The 1,306-nt window shown below is 44.3% G+C and overlaps 1 protein-coding gene across 2 annotated transcripts in view; it reads right to left on the bottom strand.

Moving 5' to 3' along the window:
- The window catches only part of si:ch211-152p11.4 (regulator of G-protein signaling 1), a 34,635-nt gene that overhangs the window by 30,665 nt on the left and 2,664 nt on the right, over positions 1-1,306 (bottom strand). For both annotated transcript variants that reach the window (XR_001311854.1, XM_014026753.1), the window contains exon 2: positions 346-891. Coding sequence is in view for 1 of the 2 variants with exons in the window: in XM_014026753.1 (XP_013882207.1) it covers positions 346-837 (492 nt within the window). In the remaining variant the exon portion in view is untranslated. The remainder of the gene's footprint in view (positions 1-345; positions 892-1,306) is intronic.

Raw genomic sequence — 1,306 nt, forward strand, 5'->3', positions numbered from 1 at the left:
CATTCTGCAAGTCCACTGCTGCAGGCAAAGCCATGCTGCAATGACATGCCACATGGCAATGCACACTTGTTTTTACATCGTAAAAACCCATGTCTAGTTTAGATAAATCCTTCTATAGAGACTATCAGTGCTTTAAATCACACTCATACACTGATGGGACACATCAGAGGCAGTGGGGGTTCAGTGTCTTGTCCATGGACACTTCCATGTGATTGAATAGTGGTGGAATTGAACCGCCAGCTCCCTCCTTGAAGGACAACTCCTCTCTCATCCACAGTAGCCCCACGCTGCATTTTCTACTAAACTGAACATATTTCTAGTTCATACTGAACAAAGACATCTCACCTGTCCAAACAGGCTCTTGAGGTGCAGTTTAGCAGCCGACAGCTTGGCCCTATGATGGTGTCGGTCGTTAGGTTTGTTGAAAAGTGAGTTGAAGTAAGCTGATGGAGATGGAGTATGGTCGTCTTGCTCCACGCCGTCCGGGCCCTCAGCATTGGGAGCCAGTTGGCTGTCACTGTAAGCCCTGCAGCCTTCGTTGATCGCGCACACTTCCAGGTGGTTCTTGGCCAGGTTTCCCCGCTCAGACAGGTTCTCCACGCTGATGCTATGCTCCCTGCTCAGAACCGTCTTCCCCTTGTCACTGGAAGTCACTTTAGTCTCCTGAATGATGGGGACCCGACCAGGGATCCCTCCATCCAGCTCGTCGCTCTCCAGGTGAGGTGTGTACGCATCAGAGTGCAGGCTTTTCCTGTGTTCTGGGTGTTTCATGGATATCGTCTTCCATGGTAGGAAGTCCAGATCCAAGAGGGATCCCTCAGAACTGAATCTACGCATGTTTGCTCAAAAGGTGATGTGGAACCGTGACTGACAACAGATGGGCAGGAAGTGCTGCAAGAAGAAAGATAGAGACAAGTTAAAAACCAGAAATACAAGATGAAAGAGTATCTCCAAAACATTTTCAAATTCAGAGTCCTGGTTCTGGAGGGATTTGAAAAACAGAGCAAAAGAAAAAAACAAAACAATAAAACATCCAGGTTAAGAAGAATGAATTATTAATCTTTTTTTCCCCAATAAATGCATCTAAACCAGTGGTTCCCAAACTTTTTATCTTCTGACCCATAAAATATCCATGGCAAAAACTTGTGACCCCAAATATTACTGGTCTGAGTACACAAACTTTGTTAATAACCCTAAAAACACAGGCTTTTTGACAATCTAAACAACTTTTGTAACAGTTATACGGAAAATATATCAACAATTGTTTTATTACCCTTTAAATTGATTTCTGGAGATTATCCAAGGT

This window comes from Austrofundulus limnaeus, unplaced genomic scaffold, assembly GCF_001266775.1.
Source record: "Austrofundulus limnaeus strain Quisiro unplaced genomic scaffold, Austrofundulus_limnaeus-1.0 Scaffold587, whole genome shotgun sequence".
NCBI lineage: Eukaryota > Metazoa > Chordata > Actinopteri > Cyprinodontiformes > Rivulidae > Austrofundulus > Austrofundulus limnaeus.